A 12,639-nucleotide genomic window follows, 5' to 3' on the forward strand; every position below is an offset into this window, starting at 1 on the left:
CGTTGTCATGGTTTGTTTTGAAAGTGTTTGCATTTAGTTTTATTCATTCGGGTGGATAAACTGCCCTTTAATGGCAACAGTGAATATGACATAACTCATCTAACATGGCTGGCTCCAGCTGCTCCCTGTTAAGACCATCATAGTTGTCATTTTTGTTTGAGATGATTATTGTTTATGCATTATTAATTTAGTTTAGAGGTGTATTTAGCAATTTTTTGTAGGGATGTTTTTCTACGCTAGTACAAAGTATGTTAGGATGTGTTTATCAGTGTTTTCAATATAAATATCTATAAATACCGCAACACCTACTGTTTAATTCATAAATTTAATAAAACCTCATTCTTTCATCAGGAACCGACGTGTGGCAGAAAACGTTTTTGCTGTGGTGCTGGCCAGTCTGGTGGCCTTTCTGGGGTTCCAACTGTTGCTCCAGGGCTTTTTCAGGGACATCTGGGTCTTCCAGTTTTGCCTGGTCATTGCAAGTTGCCAATACTCCTTACTTAAGGTATTTAATTTTGCAGATGTGTCAAGCACTTTGTTGCATTTTTTTTTTTTTTATTTAATTTTTTTTAAGCTGCTCTCATGTGAAATTTATAAAGCTTCTAAACATGCCTCCTATGTTTCAGAGTGTACAACCAGATGCAGCCTCTCCCATGCATGTAAGTACTTTGTTTGTCCTCCTATTTCAAATAGGGGTGTGACAAAATATCAAAATGGTGATATATCGTCATACTTTGTATCCCAAAAGGTTATCGATATGCCCCTGCCAAGAATCGGTATATCGTTGGGTTGCTTACAGGTCACTTTCTGTTGGGTTTGAGTTACTGCCTATTCATTTGGGGAGATTCTTGGTTCACTTCCTGTCCTGAAACCCAAAATAAACCGGAAGTGACCCATAAATGCCCCAAAATCTACAAGACTTGACTAAAAATCAATAGCAAATGGCCTGAAAGGCACCCAAATTGAACTCCATTGACGTCCAATCCGTTTGAAGTGGGAGGGATGACAATGAACGTTCATTCGCTATCACCCTCCTAGCTCAAGCAGATTGGACGTCTGCTAGTGATAAACACAGCAGGATGAAAATAGTTTGTTTTTCTGTTTATTAATTGTTTTGTATAGGGCTGTCAAAATTATCGCGTTAACGGGCGGTAATTAATTTTTTAAATTAATCACGTTAAAATATTTGACGCAATTAAAGCACATGCCCCGCTCAAACAGACTAAAATAACAGTACACCGTAATGTCCGCTTGTTACTTGTTTTTTGGTGTTTGGCTCCCTCTGCTGGTGCTTGGGTCCAACTGATTTTTTTGAGTTAGTACCAGGAGTGAGCATGGTGTACATTGACATCAACAATGGCGAGCTACTAGTTTATTTTTTGATTGAAAATTCTACAAATTTTAATAAAACATAAACATTAAGAGGGGGTTTAATATAAAATTTGTATAACTTGTACTAACATTTATCTTTTAAGAACTACAAGTCTTTCTATCCATGGATTGCTTTAAGAGAATGTTAATAATGTTAATGCCATCTTGTTGATTTATTGTTATAATAAACAAATACAGTACTTATGTACCGTATGTTGAATGTATATATCCGTCTTCTGTCTTTCCATTCCAACAATAATTTACACAAAAATACGGCATATTTTATAGATGGTTTGAATTGCGATTAATTACGATTAATGAATTTTTAAGCTGCTATTAACGCAATTAAAAATTTTAATCGTTTAACAGCCCTAGTTTTGTAGAATGTTCTAGAATGATTTCCTGACCAATGTATCGATTAACGCCGTATGGTGAGATCATTGTCATGGTGAGCTTTGTATCGCAAATCGCATTGTATCGTGAGGTACAAAGAGGATCCCTCTAGTGCTGCAACGATTAATCGATTATCTCACGTAATTCGATTAGAAAAGGAGTTTAGATCAAATTTGGCTGCCTCGAGTATTCGTTTACTTAGTGGCGTTGCGATGGTTTGTTTTGAAAGTGTTTGTTTATAAAATATTTTTGTTGATTTGGGTGGGTACGCAGCCTTCTAGTGGCAACAGTGACTATGCCATAACTCGTCTAACATCGATAAATCCAGCTGCTCCCTGTTTAGACCAACGTTAGATAAGTTTTTGTTTAAGCTTGTGTTTTTTTCTGCATTCGTAATTTTAGTTTATAGGTACATTTAGCAGTTTTTTTTATGTGGGAATAGTATGTGTTGTGATTTGTTAAGAGCGTTGTTAAAAAAAAAAGTTAGCATTTTATAGCATTTAAGCTAACGGACTTTTGCTATGCAAGTTAGCCAATTGTTCTTTTGTTGTATTTAGATCCTTATTGATTTTTTTTAATACCGTTTGAGGTAAAGCTCAGGTATTTAAATTTAGTTTTTAAATGAAAGTGCAATTCTGCATCGTTTGCAGAAACACTCAATTTAATTTTGTATTTGCGTTTAATGCTCTTTTGAAAGTGGAGTCTTAGCAAGCCTTTTTTTTTTATTTTTTTTTTTTTACGTCTCCTACAATTAATTCCGCAACGCATTAAAAATTTCTAATCCGATTCCTCGATTATTGGAACGAACTAGTTGATGGATTGACTTCTAAAATAATCGATAGCTGTAGCCCTAATTCACACAATTTTTCATATTCCATGACACCTCTTTATTATATTCATTTTTGCTCTGAACAGGGTCATAACTGGATCATCGTGTACAGCCGGCCTGTTTACTTCTGCTTGTGCTGTGTGATGATCTGGATCTTTGATTTGTCTGGCCGCTCCGGCAGCCTGCAACCGTTTTCCCTCTACGGCGTCACCTTCTTTTCCGCACAATTCCTGCTTTGCATCAGAGATATGCTTCTAGGTAAATCTTGAACTTCATTCTTTTTTATTGTACTAATTGACAGAGCTTTCGGTATTAATCACTTATCGGGTTTTCTTGCTCCACCGCAGTATTGGCCTTGTGTTTCCCGGTCATCTTCCTGTTTGGCTTGCTACCTCAGGTCAATACTTTCATCATGTGTCTGTTGGAGCAGATCGACATGCACATTTTCGGCGGAACAGGTAAGAATGCGGCTCTGCACTGCATTGCTTCTATCAGGAGAAATACATCATGACATAAATCGATCCACTCCTTTTTCTCTTCCTCCACAGCCACCACCAGTCCCCTCTCGTCTCTTTTTAGCCTCATACGTAGCGTGCTGGTGGCCGCCCTGCTGTATGGATTTTGTCTCGGTGCCATAAATGTGAGCACGACATGAATACTTGTTCAATACCATCTCTTAAATTGAAGCTCGGTATGGCAGAGGTGAAATCTGTTTTCTTTCCCCCAAAAAGGCACCGTGGGGGGACGCCCATGTGCCAGTACTATTTTCTGTGTTTTGCGGCCTGCTGCTCGCCTTGTCCTACCACCTGAGTCGCCAAAGCAGCGATCCAACTATCCTGTGGTCAGTATAGCACTTCAATAATAACTTATTCTGCGTGAATGTAACATGCATCCATGACATTCAAAATTTGTCGTAAATTGAAGGAAATCTAGTCACTTTCTCTAGAAAAATGGTTTTTTTTTTTTCAGTAATGACAATATTCACACAATTGAGAGGTTTTACACTTTCTTGCACTAGAACTGGTCGGGAACCTTTTAGGCAGGGAGAGCCAAAACCCATCATATTTTAAAATGTGATTCCGTAAGAGCCATACAGTGTGTGTGTGTGTGTGTGTGTGTGTGTGTCTGTGTATGTAAGTACTAGTCCTTCTCAAAAAATTAGCATATTGTGATAAAGTTCATTATTTTCTGTAATGTACTGATAAACATTAGACTTTCATATATTTTAGATTCATTACACACAACTGAAGTAGTTCAAGTCTTTTATTGTTTTAATATTGATGATTTTGGCAAAAAAGTCAAGAAAAAACAAAAATCCCTATCTCCAAAAATTAGCACATTTCATCCGACCATTACAAAAAAGTGTTTTTTAATACAAAAAAAGGCAACCTTTAATTAATTACATCAGCTATGCACTCAATACTTGGTCGGGAATCCTTTTGCAGAAATGACTGCTTCAATGCGGCGTGGCATGGCTGCAATCAGCCTGTGGCACTGCTGAGGTGTAGAGCTGTCCCGACTAGTCGACATCGTCGACGTCATCGATGACGTAAATCCGTCGACGAGCACAACATCCCGTCGACGGTTAATGAAGGGTTAAAAAATATATGCGTGGAAAGTTCAGAATGTTTGACGCTCTGTATGCAAGCGGGGAAAGCGGCACAAATCCAAAAAAAAGCGCACCAGAGTGTCCAAAACATTGACTTATTTCAAAGAAACAAAGGAGGGAACACTCTTGTGTCCTGTCTCTTCAATGCCAAGCTTGGCTGCACGTCGGCCGTGAATAAACACCCAAAGCGCCGTCACCCAGTTTGTAAGTCCATCTAACTAACTAATGACATGTTTTATTGAAGTTGCTAAGCCTGTCACGATATGCAATGAGTCCATTTATCGCACGGCAAATAAAAATGAGGGCGGTAATTTTCACGGCTGCCTTTTATAGCTGCGCACGTGCGTGCGTGCATACATTGGTGCGTGCGTGCTGATGGCATATGAGTCTCGAGTTCCTTTCTCTTATCAACACGCTGTAGAATTAAAGTTCAGACATACAAAATAAGAAAACACATCTATATTAAACACTGTAACGTTAGCACTGCTATACTGAGGTGAATGGGGGGAAAAGGCTACTTACTTTAGCCTGCTATAAAACTTTGGCAGTTGTCTCGTGAAAGCAAACTTGCGGTTAAAAGGTGACACTTGAGACATGAAAAATCGCTGGTTAACAGCATTTGCAAACGAAAAAAATGACCAAAAAAATCTATTATTGACACTACATGCAATGACAAAAAGTGCTTTTTTTGCGGAATGTAAAGCTGAAGTTAGCGGTTTAGCGAACGTACTTCCGGTGAATATTTCAAAATAAAAGCATGTCATGTTCGTCATATAAATAGCGATTTCTGAAGTTAATCCCACATACTTCAGAATTCAGATTCTACACTAAGCCTTTAAAATGACACCCTTTATGAAAAATCTGATTAGCAATGAATAATTATTATAATTATTATAATACTATTATATATAGTACTATGCTGTACTATTAATGCTAGGTGTTTTTTTAAGAATTGTTTTGAATAGTGTTGGAAAGGCGAAGTCAGTGTTCTGAATCTGTTTACATTCCATTCTTTTGCACTAGTTAATTCGATCAGCATTTGAACTCATTGTTTATTTGTGATTTATTATTGTTATTTACGTGTTTATTTGTACCTTAATAAATCATTTAAGTGTTCCAATATGTTTTTGTGAACTGATAAGCGTCATCAAAAATTTCGTTGCTAAATTAGTAAAAAAAAAAAAAAAAAAAAAAAAAAATTTTTCTTAATTATTAGATTAGTCGACTAATCGTAAAAATAGTCGTCTGACTAATCGGGAGAAAATTAGTCATTTGGGACAGCCCTACTGAGGTGTTATGGAGGCCCAGGATGCTTAGATAGCGGCCTTAAGCTCATCCACAGTGTTGGGATCTGGTGTCTCTCAACTTCCTCTTCACAATATCCCACAGATTCTCTATAGGGTTCAGGTCGGGAAAGTTAGCAGGCCAATTGAGCATAGTAATGCCATGGTCGGTAAACCATTTGCCAGTGGTCAGGAAAGTTAGCAGGCCAGTTGAGCACAGTAATGCCATGGTCAGTAAACCATTTGCCAGTGGTGTTGGCACTGTGAGCAGGTGCCAGGTCGTGCTGAATATAAAATCTTCATCTCCATAAAGCTTTTCAGCAGATAAAAGCATGAAATGCTTCAAAAGCTCCTGATAGCTAGCATTGACCCTGCCCTTTATAAAACACAGTAGACCAGGGGTCCCCAAACTTTTTCCTGTGAGGGCCACATAACCCTTCTCTTCTCTGATGAGGGGCCGGGGTCAGTTTGTAACAGAAAAAGTGTGACGATTGCAGGAGTGCCTAAATGTAAAAATGTATTGTTTTTCAGAAAGCCACAATCAAATAACCCTTTCTGGATTCTTCACGGAACCAAAGTAAATAAAATAAAAATGATATAATATAATATAGTATAATATAATATAATTAGGGCTGTCAAATTATTACAATTTTTAAGCGAGTTAATCACAGCTTAAAAATTAATCGTAATTAATCGCAATTCAAACATCTCTAAAATATGCCTTATTTTTCTGTAAATTATTGTTGGAATGGAAAGATAAGACAAGACGGATATATACATTCAACATACTGTACATAAGTACTGTATTTGTTTATTATAACAATAAATCAACAAGATGGCATTAACATTAATATTCTGTCAAAGCAATCCCTGGATAGAAAGACTTGTAGTTCTTAAAAGATAGATTTTAGTACAAATTATAGAAATGTTATGTTAAAACCCCTCTTAATGTTTTCGTTTTAATAAAATTGGTAAAATTTTCAATCAAAAAAATTAACTAGTAGCTCACCATTGTTGATGTCAAGAATTACACAATGCTCATGGTGCATAAAATCAGTCGCACCCAAGCGCCAGCAGAGGGAGACAAAAAACACAAGTAACAAGTGGACATGACACTGCTGTCATTTTAATCTGTTTGAGCGGGGCATATGCGTTAATTGCGTCAAATATTTTAACGTGATTAATGAAAAAAATTAATTACCGCCCGTTAACGCGATAACTTTGACAGCCCTTAATATCATATCATATCATATCATCAGGGGTGCACATAATTTTTTTGCCCAGGTTCTCAGAGGAGGACCTGGAGATGTGACTTGGTCCTCATTGAGCTTGAGAGCCGACCCACCTGATGCGATAAATTTATGACAAGCTTTACTTAGAGCCAATTAACTTTGATTAATTATATTAACAGTTAATGCTTGATTAACATCAACTGGCACAACAAAATTGCCATTACTTTGAAGTGAAATGTAAAGAAATAAACATAAAAGCACCAATTCAAAATAAAGGGCATTATGCGGCTCCCACATTAACTCCAAGCCTTTTTAAAAGTGGGATGTCCTCCTCATAAGACCTCATTGAACGTGCATGTTTAGCTTTGTAAAATGCGAGCAAAAACACGTTTGTCAGTGCATGTCGCTGTTCATTACCTTTATTCCGCCCTATTCCGCCACATGTCCATAGGGCGAGTGGGGTCCTGTTTGACATCGATAGTTTGCTTAATTGCCACATGCTCTGTTTTTTTCGTGCTTTTCAAAGTTTGGATGGCTGAAATTCTTTGACCCTACATAAAATGCGTTGCTCTAATCGGCGACATTGGGATTCTCACGGCACATTTTGTACCGCATTTCCGTGCGAGCATCATTCGCCTCTAGCCATGGTACCTCCTGTAGCCACTTTTCAGCAAAAGTCCTTTTTTTCGGTAGCTCCGGTGACGTCTCTGTCGTCTGTCTGTCTTTTGACGGGGGTGGGGGAACACAGAAGTAATTACTCAGTGTGGCCTGCCTCATCGACATTTTGAGAAGTTATTTTCTCGTGTCCGCCGCAAATAGAGTGGTCAGCCATCGGTACGCAAAAGCGTATGGAAGCCGTTGAGGGCCAGCGCGTTTGTCTACGTCCAGTACGCATGTGCGGACCACTTATGTGCACCCCTGAATATAATATAATATAATATCATGTAATATAATATAATATAATAATACTGTATTAATTAAATAGATAATAACCAAATAACCATTGCTCAGTTCTTCACAGAAAAAAGCCAGGACATAAATAACTCTATTGAGAAAAAAAAAAAATATATATATATATATATATATATATATATATATATATATATATATTTTTTTTTTTTTTTTTTTTTTTTTTTTTTTACAATTTTTTTTGTTTTGTTCAGCGGACCGGACCAAATGTGGCTGCGGGCCGTATCAGGCCCGCGGGCCGTAGTTTGGGGACCCCTGCAGTAGACCAACACCAGCAGCTGACATGGCACCCCAGACTATCACTGACTGTGGGTACTTGACACTGGACTTCAGGCATTTTGGCATTTCCTTCTCCCCAGTCTTCCTCCAAACACTGGCACCTTGATTTCTGAATGACATGCAAAATTTGCTTTCATCTGAAAAAAGTACTTTGGACGACTTAGCAACAGTCCAGTGCTGCTTCTCTGTAGCCCAGGTCAGGCACTTCTGCCATTTCTAGCACACCCCTATGCACGGTGGCGGTGGATGTTTCTACTCCAGACTCAGTCCACTGTTTCTGCAGGTCCCCCAAGGTCTGGAATCGGCCCTTCTCCACAATCTTTCTCAGCGTGCGGTCCCCTCTTCTGATTGTGCAGAGTTTCCTGCCACACTTTTTCCTTCCTAAAGACTTCCCACTGAGGTGCCTTGATACAGCACTTTGGGAACAGTCTGTTCGCTCAGACATTTCTTTCTCTGTCTTAGCCTCTAGTTGAGGGTGTCAATGATGGCCTTCTGGACAGCAGTCAGGTTAGCAGTCTTGCCCATGATTGCGGTTTTGAGTAATGAACCAGGCTGGGAGTTTTTAAAAGCCTCAGGAATCTTTCACAGGAGTTTTGAGTTAATTCGTTGATTCAGATGATTAGGTTAGTAGCTTCTTTAGAATACCTTTTCATGATATGCTAATTTTTTGAGATAGGGATTTTTGGTTTTTCTTGACTTTTTTTCCAAAATCATCAATATTAAAACAAAGGCTTGAACTACTTCAGTTGTGTGTAATGAATCTAAAATATATGAAGCCTAATGTTTATCAGTACATAAATAATGAACTTTATGACAATGTGCTAATTTTTTGAGGAGGACGAGTATATAAACACACGCTGTATATTCTATGTTCTTTTGCCAGTTTGTCCGAGTTCGTTTTGTAAGCACTGTTTCTTTCGTGAATGCATTACATGGGAGGCAGAGGGTGGTCACGCTCTGATTTCACGAGCAGTCGCCGAGTTGCGATTGAAATAAATCTTTGGAAAACGACGAAGGCGAACATCATTACTTGGGTTGCTACAATCGTTGCGCAGTTTTGCACTCACCACAAGGAGAATAACAAAACGAAAACATGGTGTGGCGCCGCGTGCATTTCCTGGAATAACCTGAAAAGACGTTGATAAGTAGAGATATAACTGTATTACTGATAGAATTCCATTTAGTTAAAAAATAAGTGCGTGTCCGTCTCTCACCTTGTCCATTCTGAAATATGAGTTCGACCCATTGTTTTTTGTTTCTACCGCTCAATTTTCATCAGGGCGTTGGTTCGATCCAAACTCTTCCCCGAGCTGGAAAATCCCACACCTGAAGACCCCCCTGTGGAGATCAAAGATCCTCTCCCAGAAAAGCTGCGCAACTCTGTGGTAAAAAAAATCAAGGCTTGCTAACCGTTACACTATTTATTCCACTTTAAAGCATTTTGCCTTCTCGACCGTAGAAAGAAATTCTGCATTCAGACCTCGTCATGTGTCCCCTCATGGCTGTGATTACCTTCGCCATCAGTGCCAGCACAGTTTTCATTGCACTGCAGGTTAGTACCGGTTAAGGACATTATTTCTCAATTTGATGGTAGTAGATCGTTTATTTCTAGGGGTCTGACAATACAGTGGTCCCTCGTTACTTTGCGCTCTCAGTCCATCGTGTTATTTTTAATTTTTTTAAAAACTTGATATTTCATTCAATAATGCTAGTAAATATGTATGTATACATGTACAAATCATTGTTTTCTTTTATATTTGGCGGAAAACAGATAAGGCTGAAAAAGCTCTTTCTGCTCTTGCACCCCTCTTTAAAATAAACTGTTGTATTTTAAGCCAAAACAATTGTTGTGTTTGATAGAACAATATGTCTATATGCTGCCATAGCAGATTCATGGCGCAATAAGCCCCCGAACTATTTTTAATTTGTCCGTTTTACCTTGGAAACCCCGGTTTACAGACATCACGCACCCGCTTTTGTTTCGAACTAGCCATAAAAAGAAGGCAAATAATCATATTTATTATTCGAAACGTCTGTCATTTTAAATTTAGAATCATTAATTGATGTCTAATATTATGTTTAAAAAATTAAATTAAAAAATTATTCACTAGCATATTTTGAACTTTTAAACGAATTACGTCACAATGAAAAAATTGGCGTCGCTAAAAAAAGTCACGGATATCTACCTCATAACTATCGCTTTATTGTATTTTTCTTTTTGTTTTTTTGTTTTTTTGTTATTGTCGCATTTTCCCCATTATTTTCGATAATAAATAATCAAACAAGGAAAATTTGAAAAAAAACATTTAAAAGGGTAAATATACAGTCATATATATATGACAAAGGTAATCTCGACCACTCCTTGATGTCTGCGATTTCTGCATCGCGACCCTTGTTATATTACCATGTTTCACTCATAAAATCCCCCAAAAATCCAGTTGTGGCCATTCACAGCTGTGTCTTGACACTCGATGATACCTGCTACATGGACTTTTTGCATCGAAACAAGGTAAGTACGCGATAATATCTCGTTAAAGTCGTGGCGTCTGTAATTCTGCTCTCGCGTACTCTCACCTCCAGATAGGGTTTTGCTGTTTAAAAAGCATTAAAAAAAAAAAAAAAAAAATGCCCTCCTGTTCAAATTTTTTCTTCCCCCAGAAAATTGAGATTTTAAGCTTTCCAATGTATCACACATGTATTAAGGACAATTTTGAAATTTGGCAAAATTGGGGGTCTCAGAGCGGAACTTCAAGTCACCTGAGTGTTTCCCGCCATATGTATATTTCATTCATATCATAATTACAGTGATCCCTCGCTACTTGGCGCTTCAGACTTGGCGCCCTAAGTCCATCGCGGATTTTTTTTTCCAATTAAAAAAATGCAGATGAGCTGTCCAGTCTCTCCCTCCTTCCTTTCCTCCGTCCCTCTCCCTGCTCTTTGTTGGTCAGGAAGTGAGTGCACTGGAGTTGCTTATTAAAGTTAACAATGATTGACAGACGTTGTTCGATCTTGCCAGGGAAGCCAGCTTCAAAGCGCTACGTGCGTCAATCATCATTTAACTTGTTAAATGAACGAATGTTAATTCACTGCCACTCTCCCACTTCAAATGGATTGGACGTCTACTATTGATAAACTCATTGCAATTCACAGCAGAATATCCTGTTTGTATCATCGGATGATTTCCTTACCAATGTATCAACAATTGCTGTATCGTCAGAGGTTCCCATCTAGATGTGCCGATTATCGGTTTTAAGGCATACCGTGGTATGAAAACATCCCGGTTTCAAAATGCAAAAATTTTCCGTCATACCTTACCAACGGTATTAGCTATTTTTTATATCCCAAAAATGCAGGGACAAATCCCTCACTTGCACCTGCAAGGCTCAACCCTCCCCCACTGGTTGTTGCTCAGTTTCAGTGAGTCAACTGTGCTACACGATGGCTGGACGAGGTGAAACTCCTGAACTTTTTCCCCCCATTGAAGAAAAGAAAATCGCTGGTATGGGAAGACTTCAACTAGAATAAAGTTACGGACAGCCGCAGCTTAGAGGAGGAGGGCCAACCGACATGTAAAACATGTTTGCAAAGGGTGGCTGCTAAGGACGCAACACCTCCAGTATGATTTTGCATTTATACAAAATTATATGTTAGTAAGCACTATCATAAATGTTTCCCATTAGCTACGAGAGTTAACTCCAGCGTGTTTAGTGTGTCTAGCGGTGGTAAAACGTGATCTGTGTTGAGGGAGTGTGTGTCTGTTTAATGCAAGCATGATACGAGTCATACACACGTGCTTTTTATGGAAAATAATTTAATTATTTTTGTTCTGAGGGTAATAATGTTGAGCTGTAGCTGTGGGTTTTCGCTCACCCAGAGAACTGCATTTTAAAATTTTATTTTATTTTAACTTAACATTATACTTATGTTCCAATTTGCTAATATGTTTTAAATAGAGATGCTGATCGATCGGGTCCAATCACGTCATTTTCAAAGTATCGGACTCGGCAAAAAAATATCGGCCATATCTTTTTTTTAAAATATATATATTTTTTAAAATTGTTTTCTAATTTATTTAACGTTACAGACATAATATGTTACACTCATCCAGAGTCTTTAGTTTAGGCTTAAGGTAGGGTTATCAAATTTATCCCGATAACGGTGGTAATGAATTTTTTTAATAATGTATCACGTTCAAATATTTAATGCAATGAATGCATGCGCTGCACAACCCACTCAAGCATTGTCACGCTCAATTTGTAATGCCGCAGTTTTACTTGTATAGAGAGATAAAAGGCAGCGTAAAATGAGTAGAGTGAATTTTGGCAGCCTTTGGAGCCTTTTTTTAATTGGCTAAAGCCTTACAATCCCTCTCCCTGCGATTAGAAATATCATGGGAAGCAATGTGGGGAAGAAAGGTAGTAGTTGATCTTTTTCTTAACACCCTATGTTATTTCCCAATGCAGAGAAGATATATCAATTGGTGGCACTACGCACAGTCATGGTTCCACTTCCCATCATGCATTTGGGCATGGCTACAGTATCATTTACTGAAAGCTCAACAAATACACTAGATGGCAATATTTAGTCACAATATACAAAGTCACAAGTCTTTCTATCCGTGGATCCCTCTCACAGAAAGAATGTTAATAATGTAAATGCCATCTTGAGGATTTA

At 38.1% G+C, this 12,639-nt stretch overlaps 1 protein-coding gene across 3 annotated transcripts in view; it reads left to right on the forward strand.

Annotated features, from left to right (window-relative positions):
- LOC130906375 (pecanex-like protein 1) overlaps positions 1-12,639 on the forward strand; it is a 56,477-nt gene that overhangs the window by 17,939 nt on the left and 25,899 nt on the right. For all 3 annotated transcript variants that reach the window (XM_057820644.1, XM_057820646.1, XM_057820647.1), the window contains exons 13-20: positions 352-505; positions 627-659; positions 2,680-2,851; positions 2,941-3,051; positions 3,142-3,233; positions 3,325-3,434; positions 9,245-9,350; positions 9,425-9,517. In XM_057820644.1, coding sequence (XP_057676627.1) covers positions 352-505; positions 627-659; positions 2,680-2,851; positions 2,941-3,051; positions 3,142-3,233; positions 3,325-3,434; positions 9,245-9,350; positions 9,425-9,517 — 871 coding nt within the window. The remainder of the gene's footprint in view (positions 1-351; positions 506-626; positions 660-2,679; positions 2,852-2,940; positions 3,052-3,141; positions 3,234-3,324; positions 3,435-9,244; positions 9,351-9,424; positions 9,518-12,639) is intronic.

This window comes from Corythoichthys intestinalis, chromosome 18 (genome assembly GCF_030265065.1).
Source record: "Corythoichthys intestinalis isolate RoL2023-P3 chromosome 18, ASM3026506v1, whole genome shotgun sequence".
NCBI classification, from domain to species: Eukaryota; Metazoa; Chordata; class Actinopteri; order Syngnathiformes; family Syngnathidae; genus Corythoichthys; species Corythoichthys intestinalis.